At 36.8% G+C, this 14,468-nt stretch overlaps 1 protein-coding gene across 1 annotated transcript; it reads left to right on the top strand.

Moving 5' to 3' along the window:
- Window positions 1-8,015: 8,015 nt before the first annotated feature.
- LOC145679424 (uncharacterized) lies at window positions 8,016-13,988 on the top strand. Its single transcript, XM_081750008.1, has 2 exons — window positions 8,016-10,102; window positions 12,932-13,988. Exons 1-2 carry the CDS (start codon window positions 8,016-8,018, stop codon window positions 12,951-12,953), a joined length of 2,109 nt encoding a protein of 702 aa, XP_081606134.1. The 3' UTR covers window positions 12,954-13,988.
- Window positions 13,989-14,468: the final 480 nt, after the last annotated feature.

Here is a 14,468-nt window from a genome sequence, read left to right as displayed (position 1 = left end):
TGATGACCACAGATAATAGTGGTGGTTTCCTTGGTGGTGGAGCTTGGGCCTGACGTTTTGGTTGCTGAACAGAAATGTTGGCGTTTTTGCCAAAAATTTCGAAGGAGGCCTTGTTACGTACATGGCGATGAAAATCTGGATTTGTTGATTTCAGTATGACGCCATTGATCGTGAAGCGAATTTCGGCTATTTCCAGGCGTGGAACATATTTGACAAGTTGTTGGAAAATATGTTTCGAGTTCTTGAATTTGGTGTCAAAATTAGTGAGAAGAAAATTGTAGATCGGAGTAGTCGAAGGCTGAGGAGAAGCGGTTGGTTTACTAACAGATGGTTGCGTGTCCATAATCAGATCCTGTTCGTCATCGGCAAGATTGGCTGCCTCTGGAGCAGACCCAGAACGGGGGTGCTTGTCAACAGTTTGATCCGAGTTGTCAGATTCCCGCCTAGTGCGCCTACGCTGATCCCTAGGCTGGAGGACCACGGGTGGTAGCCTGTGCATCGGGCCAACGGCCCCACAAAAGTGATGGAGGCGTATACAAAGGTACATGTGATGATCGGATCCCGCTAGCAACAAATGAAATAAGATGAGATGAGAACAAAAATACAGGTTTTAACCCTCCAAAAGGCATATAATCCTTTTGTCGACCCTGTAAAAAGCGTACTTGCACCGATCTCAGAAATACGTGTTGGAATACTTCTTCATCGGAAGGTGCAATAACTGCTTCAAGACAGGTTAGGCTTAACCCAAAGTAAGTATCTAGAATATCTTTTTTTTTTTTTTTTAGGTGGGTAGGTGCAAGTAATACTTTATTTCTTTATTCAGAAATTCAGGGGCATCATTTTATGGAAGAGCATTCTTTGTAATATACCAATCTAGGATCAAGGAGGTTATTACAATCTGCCACTAGAGGGTTTCGCCCTCTCTCTTGGCCTGGGGTTTGTGATCATCATTTTTACTTTCTTTAATTTATAGGTGGTCAATGAGCAGTGAAAGAAATATACATAAACAATAATAATGATAATAATAACATATTAAACAAATGTTACAACAATAATATTAAACTAGTGAATAAAGGTGCACATACAAAACAATAACCTATGTGCAAAAACAGTGATTATAAATAGTGCAAAAGCAAACATTAATGAATATATGTAATATGGTTGAACTGTATATTAGAAATTGATAACTAATGCAGGGTGATGAATGAGGTGCTCTTGACGCCACAACACATTATAGTGATGTTACAATAGACAAATGCATGTTAAACTTCTGTCCTGGGGCGGCTCAGGACTGATGAGAGACATATGGAGAGCCCTTATTAGTGGTGTAGAGAGACAGTGCTATAATGGAAAAAGATGTGGAATATGCTGGTGAATGAGGTGATGATGGAAGAATGCGGTATGATGATGATCTGCTGGAATATTGCGAAGGTATATTGAAAGCAAGATGCGGAGTGGTGTATAATAGTATTTATATGGAGATTCTTGCTGTAAGTCCGTAAATATTGTATCTAGAAAGATATCCTTCCGATCCTGGAGATTCTTTGTTATAAACTTTTGACGCAAGTGGGCGATGTGGTGAACGAGCGGAGGGAAGTCAATTTTGTCATATAGATCAGCATTATGGTATGGGAGTTTGATCCGATATGCTAAGCGGATGGCGTGTCTCTCTAGAATCTCGAGTCTATTATAAAATTTCTGTGGGGCTGAACACCATGCTAGGTGACCAAAAGTGAGTACACTTCTCATGAAGGCTTTGTAAGTGTTAAGCAGTAACTTAGAGTTTAAACCCCAGTTCTGACCAACAAGACGTCGCAGAAGTTGTAGTCTGTTTTTAGCCTTCGTAGCAAGTTTTTGAAGCTGGGGTGTCCATCGTAGTTTCTCGTCAAAGACGATACCTAAATACGTGACTGTTTTGGAAGGATGAAGAATGTGTTCGCCTACCCGTATCTGCAATAAATTTGGGTTACGTCGAACTTTACTACGACACTTAGAGGGGAGAACAACTAGTGTCTGAGTTTTGTCTTCGTCAACTGACAATCGCCACTTGTCACACCAGTCGAGGAAAGCTGTAATCGTAGCCTGCAAATTTATGTTAATTTGTTGCATTGTTTTTCCTAATGTTAGGAAGGCTGTATCGTCAGCATATTGGAATAGGTAAGTGTTCGGCGCTGGAGATGGCAAATCTGAAGCATATAAGATGTATAAAAGAGGCGATAAACTAGAGCCTTGCGGCACCCCGGTGTGTGGGAAGACTGGATGAGATAAGGACTTGTTTACGCTGATATAGGCAATACGGTTAAGTATGAATGAATATATAACTCGCATATATGAAAGAGGCAGACCCAACTTAATCAGTTTATAAAGCAATCCATAGTGCCAAATCCGGTCGAATGCCTTTTCAAGATCCATCAGTATAAGACAGGATGGTAGAGATTTATTATATTGATTAGTAAGAATCGTGGTTAAGCGTAATAATTGGTCATTTATACTATAATGATGTCTAAATCCAGTCTGATGAAGAGGTAAGAGTTGATGTTCAGAGATATAGGGATGTAAACGTAGTACTAGTATTTTTTCAAAGACTTTGCCCAGGGTGGAAGTAAGCTGGATGGGGCGATACGATTGCACAGAATCTGCCGGTTTGTTCGGTTTAAGAAACATGCAAACTTTTGAAACCTTCCAATCGGAAGGATAGTATCCAGTACGGAGTATAAAGGTATATACTGTGGCCAGAAAAATGAAGAAGTTTGCCGAACACTCTTTAAGAAGTCTATACGATATTTGATCGAAGCCAGGAGCAGTGCTACGTTTGCGCTTAATAACGGAATGAATATCTCCAGAAGTAATGCCCCTAGTCAAAGGATTATTGATGTCTAAAGTGTGATGGACGGAAGGCTGTAGTAATTTGTTAATTGCTTCCTCTGAAACTTTGGGACTGCGGCGGTGAATGCTTGGAGGAGGTGTAAAGACTGTCTGCAGATGGGTGGCGAAAACGTCTGCTTTCTCTTTGTCTGTATGTAAAGGCTGGTCGTTATGTAGAAGAGGATAAGTAGAACTTACTTTCTGACCAGTAAGAAGATGAAACTTCTTCCAATATTTCGTCGGGTGTGATTCTGTATTCAACTGATTGCAGGTTTTGCTCCAGTTAAGCCGTTTGTGAGCAATAATATAATTATGCACGGTCCGTTGCCATCTACGGGCTTGTGTCAAATACTCTAGGTTTCGTGTTCTTTCGTATTCCCGAAAGTAATATCGAGATTTACGAACGAGAGCCAAGTATTGTGGAGGTAACATTGGCTGATATGTCTTGCCGTGGTACTGAGGTATATGTTTGTCAGCGCTACTTGTTATAGCCTCTACGAGGCTATGGACGGCGTTCTCAAGGTCTAATTCAGTTGTGGGTGGTGCTAAATTAGCAAGAGTGACATCTATATCAGAGCGATACTGATCCCAGTTAGCCTTGTCGTATATCTTGATGGTTCTTAAATTTGGTTCAGCTCGTTGTCTTTTATTGTTGACAAGCACTTTTATCGGAAGGTGGTCGCTACCGATACAATCAAGAATTTGTATGGTGCATTTATCGACAATTGAAGCCGTGCTAATAACAACGTCAGGTGTCGTCTGGCTGCTTGGACGCGTATGTTTAGGTAAATGATGAACATGTCCATGTAAATTAAGTGATATATGGTCTAGAAAAAGTTCTTTATCTCGGGCGGTACGACTATGGATATTAATGTCAGCCAATATTAATAGGTGGCGAAATTGCTGAAACAAATACGTGATAAACTCAAGAGGAATGACATGACCGGGACGGACGTAGATTGTAGCCACAGTTAGTGCAAGATTTGGTAGGTAAACTGTTGTAACTAAGTGCTCTGGAAACTGGTAATGCAGTGCAATGGAGTGATCTCTATGAATGATTTTATGCCGTATACCGATTGCAGCACCGCCTTGGGCTCGTGCATTATTGTCTGCATAGTCACAGCGAAGGAAGTTATAGCGAGGGAAGCGGATATATGTGGCTGGTTTGAGCGCAGTCTCATTCAGTAGAAATATATCGATATTCTCCTCTAGCAGTAACTGTTCAAATAGTATACGGTGTGACGCTAAGGAGCGAATGTTCATAAAAAGAATTGTAAGAGCCATATTTACATACAACGTTATGGAGTTAGACTGCTGTGTCTTTGGGTACGATATGAAAATGAACATAAGGTCCGGAATAAGTAGCATACAGATTGACTTGAAAGATAGCTGATGCTGCTACAATGACATGATCGAGAATAAGTTGGCGTTGAAAAGGAAAGATATTTTGCATTATAAGGGTAATGTATCGAAGAAAGTTTTCAACAATTAATGGAGATGTGATGGATTGCAATACAGGCACGGTTGAATCTGTGGTACGGAGCGGGACGCTCATCTCAGGATGATCCGGATTGGCTGGCGGTTTAGCTTTGCATTTATAGCTATATGTTGGATGTTTGTCACTTGAACAAGTAGAACATTGTGGAGGTTTTAATGTATTCGGACAGTCTTTGGTCTCATGATTGCCAGTACAGTATCCACATTTTGCAACATTTGGACATTTAGCAGTCACATGTTGATTGTATACTTGACACCGCTCGCACCGGACTGGAAGAGGTAGGTTAGTACGAGATGGCTCTACCCTGTGACGCTTTTTAAAGATAAACGCGCCCTCTTGTAATAAGGTATCAATGGCAGCTTGGGAAGTGGTCGGAACTCGTATCATGTATGTTGCTCCGTTATTATTTTTGATACGAATACACTTTGACACTTCAATTCCCTCAGCCTTTAATTCCTCAAGCACTTCGTCATCGGTTATTTCCGGTAACACTCCTCTAATAACAACCGACATCATGGGTGTTCTGGGAGGTGGAGGATTTTGCTTGATTTTATCTGGAAGCTTCGATAATTGTGCAGATTTACCGAAAATTTCGTAACTCGCCTTATTACGAAGCGTTGTACCAAAATTTTCATCTTCGGACTTTATGATAACACCACCTCTGGTGAAGACAATCTGGTGAATACTCGCTCGTGGTAGGTATTTGATGATTTGGTTAAAGATATGGCCAGTGTTACTATACTTGGGATCGAAATTGGTCAGAAGAAATGAATATAGTTTTGGTCGAGCTAGGGTGGCTGCATATGACTGTTGCATAGCAACAGTGGACGTGGTAGAATTTGATGCGGTGGTCTGCATCGGTTCTGGATCTTCCGGACCTTTGAGAAAGGTAGGAGAACGAGAGCGGTATCTCTTCTCAACAGACTCTAGACTACCCTCCGATAACTGGCGGATACGCCGATTACTTCGGGGATCTCGCTTGGCATCTGCCACGGGTTTAGAAGGAGGACCTTGAATTAATGCTGGTAGCTTATGCATGGTGCAACAAAGAATGTGCACCGCATAAGATATATTTATACGGGTGAAAAGAACTCCGATCCGATCCGATAAGTGGTATAGCCAAAACAAAGCAACGAAACAGTTGGTCAAGTGTGGAAACAACAATGACCTTCAAAAATTTAAGGTGAAACCCTCCAGAAGATGAAGATCTTCTGTCAGCCTTCTAAGTAGTGTATCTGTACTTTTCTCACAAGTACGTTTGCAATACTTGATCACAGCTTAGTACAGTAACTATCTACAAGAGAAGTTAGGTTAGGTTCGATGATGCGAGAATATCTCCAAAAGTGATTTCCTAAGTTAAATGATTATTGTTTTCTAACTTATGATTAACACCAAAGATATCGCCTTCCAAGCATATCAGAAATAACTCAACAGTTTGTTTGACATTTTTGCCAAGTAACAAATAACATAACATGTTGTGCTGTAATCAATCACGAATATAGTTTTGTAAGCCTAAGAACTGTCTGACAATAGTTACATGAGTAGTTACATAACTGCTGCCACCTGTTAGTCTTATATCCTAGCTCAGCGGACGTTACCGAGTTCTTACAATCATTCAGCGTTCATTCGTCAAAAAATCTGTATAACACCACCTGGCGGAAAAACGACAACTACCATCTAACTTTACGACGACGGCAGCCGCTTCGTTGGATTTCCTTCCTTCATTTTTCCTTCACTTCGGCGGCTATCCGCGAAAAGGGACATCGGACCGATGGTAGTTGGCGGCACTTTGCACATGGGGTAGATGAAGTGTAACATTAAAATTTTTAGGCTACATTGGTCATTTATCTACTAAACAATTATAGTTTAAGTATGAAAGTGTACAAACGTTTGTCTAATTACGATGTATTGAGGGAAAATCCGGACCCGCTGGATTCCCAAGTGGGTGCGCTTCTTCCTGCTTACACTACTTAAATTCAGCGTAGTGTTTGATGCGTTTCTAACAGCCCTCATGCTTCTTGATTTTCTCATCAGGCGTCCCAAGTATATTACACAATTCAGGCCCACTACTAATTTTCTTCTCTTCAAATAACAGACAAGGAAAGCAAAACGATGTTATTTTTATTTGATAATAATCTGTTACCCATTTATTATTGTGGACCCGCGTAGCGTAGCCGCTAATCCTCTCGTATTCGGTGCGAGCGATCCCGTGTTCGATTCCCGGTGGTGGCACTCGATCAAAAGAGTGTAAAAAGCTTTTTCAGGCCAGCCATCTTGAATGAGGTTTTCCCGGAATTTCCTCATTCACATCAGGCAAATGCGGGGGTGGTAACTACGCATCTTAAAAAATGCGATAGCTAAGCCGTGCAGACAGATCACCCAATATACACCTTCTTATCCCATAATCGTGTCTCGTAAGGAGATCCCGTCTCTCTCCCATACTAATATCAGCTAATAACATGAGCGCAATTCTAATTTAAAACTGCACATTGTTGTATGTTAAAAAAAAAAAAAAAGTCAAACAAATGTTATTAAAGTAGAAGTATTGGTAACACTGATATATTGGTAACTATGCCATCTAGTGAGAGTTTTGAACGTGAAATTCTATAGATACGGTTTACGTCAGAATTCGGGGAAAATTGAAACTGGTCGGACCTTTTGACCAAGTGTTGTTAAAGTTATAAAAATGGTGTATAATATTCATCCATTGATAATTAAACATTGTGATTTCTGGAAATAACATAGTGTTAAACATCAAAAATTGGGTGAGTTTGTTCCATGATTTTGCTATTTGGAGTTAATTATATCTTTAGAATCTGTAATTGACCGTTATTCTATTAATTTGACAACTGTAACCTGAAGGTTAAATTGCTTAACACTCAACTGGTAAATTCAGCTTTTGTCTTAAAATTTAATATATATATTTCAAAATTTCGATATTTCATGAGCCTAAAATTAATATTAGAAATTGTTATAATTATTAATTCTTGAAATTTCATGAATTTATAGTTTGAGCTCTTGGGGTAGTTGATTACTTGAACCATTATTTACTTGTTACATTTACCTGTAAGTTGTACCGATTTCTTGTTCTATTCGAAAATAATAATTATCTCACTTTAAATTCAGAAACTTGTTATTCAACCTAATTGATAATTGATATTTGAACACTCGTTACTATTTTTGGTTCGTGGAACTGAGAAGTTGAAATTAACTAATTTAAAACCTCTATGCAGATTAATAGCGTATATTAAAAGTTATACATGCTTATATACTTATTTAAATGATTTAATGCTGATTACTCTCGACTTTAATTTTTGGGGGTGGCGTATTGTGACCCTGACCAGTGACGATGCGATATTACTGTTTCAATTCTTTATCCTTTTTATAAAACGCACGTTACACATGATTTTCCCTGAATTCTCTCCTGCCAAAAAGTTGCATTTGTTGAAAATTAAAATTTTGTCTATGGTTGTAGTTATTTGATATGTTTGAAATTGTGAATGGTAGGATAATCTAAGTAGGGAGTATCAGTGTGGAACTACGACTCACCATATTAGTTACATAAGTTTTGACTAGAAATATTATTAACAAAAGCGATTCAATTTGGCATAAGTTGTATCTTATAACTTATTATATTATCTAAATTGTAAGAATGCAGGTTAACCGAGATTATCCGATTAGGCAGCAATTGCATTTAAATTCTTTCCCAAATGGCGATGGAGGGATAGTGGAACCTTATAATCCCCTTGATTGGGATTTATCATTTCTTGAAAATAGAGGAAATGTATCCATAAACGCTACCTTACATAGCACAAACCCATTTTTATCTTCGACTTCGTATCAAGAAATACGAAGAGAAAGACATTCGTCCTTGACTGATAATCCCAATAGATTACGTGTCGTTGATAACCATTTGGTTGGTCAAGGTCAGTTACCTGTGCAAACAGGTGTTCAGGGCGATTACTCAAACCCGTTCCTCGATACTCACGAAGAAAAAGAAAGCAAAGGTGCTTTTGTTCCACCAGCTGGTTGTGCTGGATTAACTTTACGTACAAGTCTTTCAAAAGTGACTCAGTCAGCTGCAAATGTTAGCTTTTTAGAAGCAATAAAAAGTATTCCACAGTGTGATGGTTCACGTTATGAAGAATTATTTAGATTTTTGAAGGCAATATATTATATTAAATCCACTGAGTTATATCCCGACGAGGCCTTATATTTTTATGCTCTATCTCGGACTTCGGGTAAGTTGCATTCGAAGTTGATAAGCGAGTTTTCAATTACAAACAATTGGTTAGTTATTTGTGTTCATATACTTAATGACATGGTTTCGGTGCTGGGTAAACGAGAATTACGAAATAAGTTTATTGATCGGCTACAATATCCTAATGAAAGTGCTTCTGAATATATTAGGGAAATACGCCTTTGTTATGAGTTGCTGGAAGGTAATTGTGCAATAGATAATATAGCTATTCTTCGGCAAGTTTATTATGGTTTAAATCCGCAACTTAGGTACGATTTATTTCGTGAAAAAGAACCGGAAAGTTGGCATACATTATTGATTGCAGTAAATCAATATGAACTTTACAAAAACGATTTGTTGGTTTATAAAGGACTGACATCCGCTTCAAGTGTTAAAGAAATGAAGCAGATACAGTGCTATGTTTGTGGTGGTGCGCATTCTTACAAATACTGTAATGTAAGGCGGACAGTTGGCGTGAAAACAAACATGGGCGTGAGTGATCGGCATCGCTCCACTACTCGTAATGTGCATTCCTCGTATCAATCCCAGCCTACTAATACTGATCTGATGTGTGAAACTGGTTCGATAAATAGTGGTCGTGGGGAAGGAACTTCTACTAAAAACTGTTCAACCAGAATAAAAACTTCAAAAAAGGGGCAATTTATGTCTGAGCATAACACGGAAAAACAACGTAATATGATATGTATGGGGCGCACGAAGGTGAAATCCCGGTGTGATTCAAGTGTTGAGGAATTTATGAAACCTTCAAGTTCTGAAATTAATAAACAGTATCCAGATACCTCTTTACGTCAAAAACATATCGTTGCTGTTTTTGTTCAGGCTTTTGTTATGGGACAAAAATATTACGGTGGTTTAGATAGCTGCAGTACTATTTCAATGGTAAATAAAGAGCAATTTGAACGTTGGAACTCATGGATAACAAAACCTATAACTGTGAAAAGTGAAACTTTTACTGGTGTTGGTGTGGATAATAAAACTTTGACATTAAATTCATATGTGGTGTTACCTATAACTTTCCGTAGAAGGGTCTATAATTTGAAGTTTTTTCTTGTGCCTAATTTGAGTCCAGTTTTTATTGTGGGCATAAGGGAACTTAAGCAAATTCAGGCAAACTTGGATTTGGTTGCTAACAAACTGTGGTTGAAATTAGAAGGACAATTTGCGCCTTTAACTTATTCGCCGGTAGATTCATTGAGAGGTTGGGGGTCAGAAATTTCTCCTACTTATCCAAGGAAAGACAACGATGATGCTGGTGATTGTTTTGGTTTTTCCAGCCAATTTCCGAAGGGGTCCTTGTCCAGATGGTTTGTTGGAGAGTCAACATCCAATGTGAGTGGCCCAATGAGTAGCAGAGTTGCCAACTGTACGGAAGGAAAAGTACCAAATTCTTTACTGCAGAGCGGTCTTGGGGAGAATAGCTGTACAAATCCTCTGATGGTAGATCCAGTATTATTGGAACAAGACAATACATTGCAAGGGTATGTAGATGAACTTGTTAATAATTATTCTGACGTGTTTTGTAAGAAAATAGGGAAGGTGAAAGGTGTAGAATATCAAATACGTGTTGATAATGAAACACCAATTAGGAAAAAGGCGTATCCATTAAGTAAACAAGATCAGAAGCATATGGATATTATTCTAGATGAATTGTTAAAAGAGGGCGTGATTGAAAAATCAGATAGTGAATGGTGTTTTCCAAGTTTTTTGGTTAATAATAAATCGGGGGACAAAAGACTAATAGTTAATTATCAGGATTTAAATTCCCGGTTATATTTAAATCCTCAATATACTCCTAGGATGGAGGATATATTGGCTGAGATATCTAAAGGTAAAATAAGATCAAATCTTGATGTCCGGAGGGCGTATCTACAAATTCCACTCACTGAAAATTCTAGCAAATACACTGCTTTCATGACTCATAGGGGGCTGTTTCAGTGGCGTGTTTTGCCATTTGGTTTGGCAGCAGGTTCCCATATGTTATCAAAAATTATGACAGAAATATTGTATCCAATAAAACATTTAGGAATTGAATGGTTCTTCGATGATATAATAATTTTTCAAGATACTATAGATGAACATAAGCGTGTATTAGAGTTGGTATTGCAGAAATTCAGAGAAGCAGGGATAACGTTATCTTTAAGTAAGTCAACCTTATTTCAGACTAAGGTATCGTACCTTGGATATATTATTGACGGAAATGATTTGTATCTAGATCCCTCTAGACTTGAAATTATTAAAAATTTGCCTCCTCCCAAAAATCGAAGAGGTTTATTAGCTTTAACAGCGTTTTTACAGTATTATTCCAAATTTATTCCACATTTTCAGGAAGTTCTGGAACCCATTAACCGATTAAGGTCAGCAAAAGTTGAGTTTGTATGGGGTCCTGAGCAGCAAGCGGCACTTGATAAATTAAAAGAATTATTCGAGACTCATATTGTATTATGTTTACCTAATTTAAATGGTAAGTTTGTAATTAGTTCAGATGCATCAACAAAATCCTTAGGGGGATGTCTCGAAGAATATGATAGTAATGGGGTGTTACGGCCTATTGCTTATTTTAGTCGAAAACTTCGTCCTTATGATTTAAATAAGCCTATATATTTATTGGAATTAATGGCCTTGGTTGAATGTATGGAACGTTTTAAAACATATTTACATAATAAATTCGAGGTACGAGTTGATCACCAAGGATTAGCATATGCCATACGAAATTTAAAGAAAGTAAAGAACTATGGAAGCTTATTATATCGGCTGTTAGGGTTTGATTTTGAAGTCAAACATGTACCTAGTGTGTTAAATACGCCTTCAGATTTTATTTCCAGGGTCCATGACACGCATATGTTCGAGTCAGTTGATTTAGAACCTACTTGGAAAGATGAGGTAACAAATATGTGTAAAATTAACTTGTGGTTAATGCCATTTGCGTCTCAGGCTGTGTTTACACACCAAAGAAGGGATGAAGAGTTGATGAAAATAATTGAACAATTAGAAAATAATGTAAACGTAGATGGATATAAATTGGTAAAAGGGATATTATGTAAAAAGACGAAAGCTATTAAAAATCCCTTTAAGATTTGTATTCCTAAGAGTTTGATAACATCTATAATTGATTATTATCATAATAATATATTACCGGGTGCTCATGCTGGAACGCAGAGAAGTATCTCTAAAATATGTGCAAGATACACGTGGAATGGAATAATTAGGGACATTAGGGATTATGTTTCAAGGTGCAAGGAATGCCAAATAAATAAAAGTACTAATAGACAGCCTATGGGACAACTCATTTCTCAATATGAGAAAATTCCGAACGCCCTATGGTATTTTGATGTATGTGGGCCACTATGTGAATCAAAATCTGGCAAATACTGTCTCATTGTTGTTGATTCTTGTACTAAATTTATGTGGTTAGAGCCTTTTAGAACTTTAAATGCTAAAACTGTACGAGATAAGCTGTATAAAATTATGTGCCGATTCGGATTTCCCCATTCGGTTTCCCATGATAATTCAAGTCTCTTTGTTTCATCTTTATTTAAAGATTTTCTGTACGGACAAGGAATTAGGGATATTTGTATATCTCCGTACCACGCTGCTTCGAACGCATCGGAGCGTTATTTGCGTGTTTTGAAGGATTGTCTGAAAATTTATTTCCGGAATAAACAAACTAAGTGGGATCTGGGTATCCATGAAATTGAATTTTCTATAAACTCAGCGGAGCATACTGAATCAAAATGTTCACCAATGGAGCTAGTGTATAATTATAATGTATGTGATCCCCTAGATGTGAAATGGGAAATTGATAACTATGAAATCAGACAAAAGGACAAAAATTTATGGGTAACAGCTTTAGAGAATTTGGAAAAAGCGTGGCACCGTAAGAAGAGAGAATATGACAGGATAAGATCTCCTGTAACATATCAAGTTAATGATAAGGTTTTAATAAAGTCCCAATTTAAATCTAGTCTAGCAGATAAGGTGACTAAATCGTTATGTCCTAGGTGGCTTGGCCCATTCCAGATTTTGAGATTACTAACAAAAAATACATTACAAGTTAGATCAATTGAGAATCCTAATGATGTAAGAAAAGTACACGTTTCAATGACAAAAATTTATCGTGAACCTAGATTATCTGTTAATAATTAAGATCAAACCAACTGTAATTTCATTTCTGTGGATCAACTATTTCTAGTCAGAATCTTGAATTAAGTAAATTAAATTAAAGATAGAATTACACAAATAAACAACTTGGTCAGCATATATTTTAAATATTGTATGAATGTGATGTTAATATATTTTTTGTATTCCAGGCCTGGAATGAATGTCGTGTGACTGTCCTTTTCACTTTGTACTTCGTGTATTCAATTTGGATTGTAACCTGTTTGCTGTACGCAAGTTTTGTTGTCCTGGTAAAAATAATTCATTTTGATGTTGTTCTGAAACTACCCGAGCTGCTGTAATGTAAGTCATTGTTTTCATTTCTAATATAAAATTCTGTTACTACTTCAGGAAATTAATAATTATAATTATATTGAAGGTCTCCTATTAATGGAAATTATTTAAAATTGGAAATATTATTTGTGGAAATCAGTATTTCGATCTTATTGGAATTGTTATTATAAATTATTTTCGATTATTTACTCATGACCTTATATTACTAATACGGGGATATGCTAGGTCGGGCGAGTCAGATGGATGCATGCTAATTGAATGAGATTTTGGGGGAAAATATTTTTTTTTTTTGCTTTTAGATTTTACTTTTATTTGGTGGTGCATGAGAGAATGAGTCTGGTATTAGTAGTTGGTGGTGGAGTAGGTGTTGATATTCTAACCAAATTGACACAAGACTGCTATAATCAAAATAATTTATAAAATAAAAGTACAACTTTTATTTTATGGGGGCCTCTCGATGTTGTTGTATGTTAAAAAAAAAAAAAAAGTCAAACAAATGTTATTAAAGTAGAAGTATTGGTAACACTGATATATTGGTAACTATGCCATCTAGTGAGAGTTTTGAACGTGAAATTCTATAGATACGGTTTACGTCAGAATTCGGGGAAAATTGAAACTGGTCGGACCTTTTGACCAAGTGTTGTTAAAGTTATAAAAATGGTGTATAATATTCATCCATTGATAATTAAACATTGTGATTTCTGGAAATAACATAGTGTTAAACATCAAAAATTGGGTGAGTTTGTTCCATGATTTTGCTATTTGGAGTTAATTATATCTTTAGAATCTGTAATTGACCGTTATTCTATTAATTTGACAACTGTAACCTGAAGGTTAAATTGCTTAACACTCAACTGGTAAATTCAGCTTTTGTCTTAAAATTTAATATATATATTTCAAAATTTCGATATTTCATGAGCCTAAAATTAATATTAGAAATTGTTATAATTATTAATTCTTGAAATTTCATGAATTTATAGTTTGAGCTCTTGGGGTAGTTGATTACTTGAACCATTATTTACTTGTTACATTTACCTGTAAGTTGTACCGATTTCTTGTTCTATTCGAAAATAATAATTATCTCACTTTAAATTCAGAAACTTGTTATTCAACCTAATTGATAATTGATATTTGAACACTCGTTACTATTTTTGGTTCGTGGAACTGAGAAGTTGAAATTAACTAATTTAAAACCTCTATGCAGATTAATAGCGTATATTAAAAGTTATACATGCTTATATACTTATTTAAATGATTTAATGCTGATTACTCTCGACTTTAATTTTTGGGGGTGGCGTATTGTGACCCTGACCAGTGACGATGCGATATTACTGTTTCAATTCTTTATCCTTTTTATAAAACGCACGTTACAACATGTATTAGTATCGATAAAAT

The sequence above is a fragment of the Thermobia domestica genome, chromosome 1, assembly GCF_964235325.1.
Source record: "Thermobia domestica chromosome 1, izTheDome1.hap1.1, whole genome shotgun sequence".
NCBI lineage: Eukaryota > Metazoa > Arthropoda > Insecta > Zygentoma > Lepismatidae > Thermobia > Thermobia domestica.
Note: the sequence above shows the minus strand (reverse complement) of the source record. Positions and strands in the feature narration are given on the sequence as shown.